This window comes from Penaeus chinensis, chromosome 18 (assembly GCF_019202785.1).
Source record: "Penaeus chinensis breed Huanghai No. 1 chromosome 18, ASM1920278v2, whole genome shotgun sequence".
Lineage (NCBI taxonomy): Eukaryota > Metazoa > Arthropoda > Malacostraca > Decapoda > Penaeidae > Penaeus > Penaeus chinensis.
The window spans coordinates 26,952,971-26,955,470 of NC_061836.1; the positions used below are offsets into that span (position 1 = coordinate 26,952,971).

General features: G+C 45.8%; 2 protein-coding genes across 2 annotated transcripts in view; both read right to left on the reverse strand.

The window, feature by feature from the left end:
- LOC125034646 (splicing factor, arginine/serine-rich 19-like) overlaps positions 1–2,500 on the reverse strand; it is a 13,000-nt gene that overhangs the window by 8,228 nt on the left and 2,272 nt on the right. The window contains exon 2 of the mRNA XM_047626547.1: positions 1,518–1,595. Coding sequence (XP_047482503.1) covers positions 1,518–1,595 — 78 coding nt within the window. The remainder of the gene's footprint in view (positions 1–1,517; positions 1,596–2,500) is intronic.
- LOC125034441 overlaps positions 1–2,500 on the reverse strand; it is a 178,273-nt gene that overhangs the window by 4,939 nt on the left and 170,834 nt on the right. The gene's annotated exons all lie outside the window — the stretch shown is intronic.

Here is a 2,500-nt window from a genome sequence, read left to right on the forward strand (position 1 = left end):
AGGAACACACACTACGGCTGTGTATGCAACATCCTCAGTGGACCCTTGTATTCACCCGGACATTCAATATTATCTTATACTAGTGTGTTACATGTTCGCTTCCCATCTCCTCCCTTCTCTTTTTCTCTCTCGTCTTTCTTTCTCCCTTCCTCCCGCCCTCCCTCCATTCTATTTGTTTGTTTGCATACACACCCTTCTTTTTTTCAATCTCCGTCTTTCCATCTATATCCCTCCCTATCTATCTAGGTGGCTCCCTCTCCCTCTCCCTCTCTCTCTCTCTCTCTCTCTCTCTCTCTCTCTCTCTCTCTCTCTCTCTCTCTCTCTCTCTCTCTCTCTCTCTCTCTCTCTCTCTCTCTCTCTCTCTCTCTCTCTCTCTCTCTCTCTCTCTCTTTCTCTCTCTCTCTCTCTCTCTCCCCCCCCTCTCCCTCTCCCTCTCTTTCGAGTGCAATCCTTGCCACTTCCCCGGGTTGCGGAGCTGTTGTAAAGGTTTACCAAGTATCGCGACAATAACACGGTGAATAGAGTCTCTTTATCGAATGTTGTCAATTTTTGTCTGCGCTGCCGTGGTCTCAATCTGCGTTCGAATTCTCGCACGGTGACTTCCTCCTCGTTCTTGCTTTTTATTCTATTTATTTTTCGTTTTGTGTAGCTTTTGGAATCAGCTAGTTTGTAAATGTACCAAAATATTCCACAATAACCGAAACCTCCTATAGAAAATCAAATAAATAAAAATCAATCGAAGATTCGACTAAACAAAAGAAAAAAAAAAAAAAAAAATCACGCGTTCGAATCCCTTGCCGAGCGCCATCGAATTCACAGCGTTATTTTTGGGGTCCAGGCGAATTTTTTTTTTCTCCGTCCGATTTCACTCGAGACGACTTCGCTTCCGCATCAATACACGCAGTTACGGGTTTTATTCTTGTGAATAAACGTTTCTCTTTCGAGAATTCCGTAACCCATAATCACAGTTATACAATAACGCCAATTTCGCACAAAATCTTACGACTAAACTTAACAATATATTTAACTGCAATTCTCGAGCCACAGATCAGTCAGCAAGACCTTGTCAACCAGCCACAGCTTGACACCCAAAAAGACCTTTCATATCGTTTTTTTTTTTCCTTCCTCCTCCACGTCCATTACAGGAAGAGGGACTGAGTTTAAACAGAACACTAATGATCGGGTCCTTTGGCACTCCAACCTCGTTCTGGCATTTAGCGAGTTGCGTGAGGGCCAGTCTGAAGTCCGCTGGGGAGGGGGGGGGGGGAGGCGGAGGGTAAGGGTAAGAGCGGGTATGGGGCATGGGAAGGGGGGGGGGGGCTGGTTAGGGTATAGAGAGAAGAAGGAAAGGGTATATGTAACGTGATGGGCGAAGGATGGAAGGAAAAGTAGACGAGGGAAGATAATGAATAACAACACCAACAACAATAATAACAGTAACACAACTAAAAATGAGAATAACGAAACTAGTAATAAACAACAACAAAAACACCAATTATAAACCTAATGATACAAACATAAAAGCCTCCAAGAGCCCAGAGCCCGGCGCGGCCCATGCGACCCTCATCAATGCCGACTCTCTCGGCTTCCACGTCCTAATATGCACAAACACCAACTCGAGTCAATAAATAAACAAACAATGCAGCCAAATTGTATGCTCGTATCCCTTCCCTTCCTTTCGCTCTTCCCTCTTTGCTCCTTCCTTTCTTATCCCTTCTCTCTCTTCCCCCTTTGCTCCTTCCCTTCTTATCCCTTCTCTCTCTTCACTCTTTGCTCCTTCCCTTCTTATCCCTTCTCTCTCTTCCCTCTTTGCTCCTTCCCTTCTTATCCCTTCTCTCTCTTCCCTCTTTGCTCCTTCCCTTCTTATCCCTTCTCTCTCTTCCCTCTTTGCTCCTTCCCTTCTTATCCCTTCTCTCTCTTCCCTCTTTGCTCCTTCCCTTCTTATCCCTTCTCTCTCTTCCCCCTTTGCTCCTTCCCTTCTTATCCCTTCTCTCTCTTCCCTCTTTGCTCTTTCCCTTCTTATCCCTTCTCTCTCTTCCCTCTTTGCTCCTTCCCTTCTTATCCCTTCTCTCTCTTCCCTCTTTGCTCCTTCCCTTCTTATCCCTTCTCTCTCTTCCCTCTTTGCTCCTTCCCTTCTTATCCCTTCTCTCTCTTCCCTCTTTGCTCCTTCCCTTCTTATCCCTTCTCTCTCTTCACTCTTTGCTCCTTCCCTTCTTATCCCTTCTCTCTCTTCCCTCTTTGCTCCTTCCCTTCTTATCCCTTCTCTCTCTTCCCCCTTTGCTCCTTCCCTTCTTATCCCTTCTCTCTCTTCCCTTCTCCTTTTCTCTCTTCCCTCTTTGCTCCTTCCCTTCTTATCCCTTCTCTCTCTTCACTCTTTGCTCCTTCCCTTCTTATCCCTTCTCTCTCTTCCCTTCTTCTCCTTTTCTCTCTTCCCTCTTTGCTCTTTCCCTTCCTATCCCTTCTCTTTCTTCTCTCTTTCCTCCTTCCCTTCCCCTTTCTC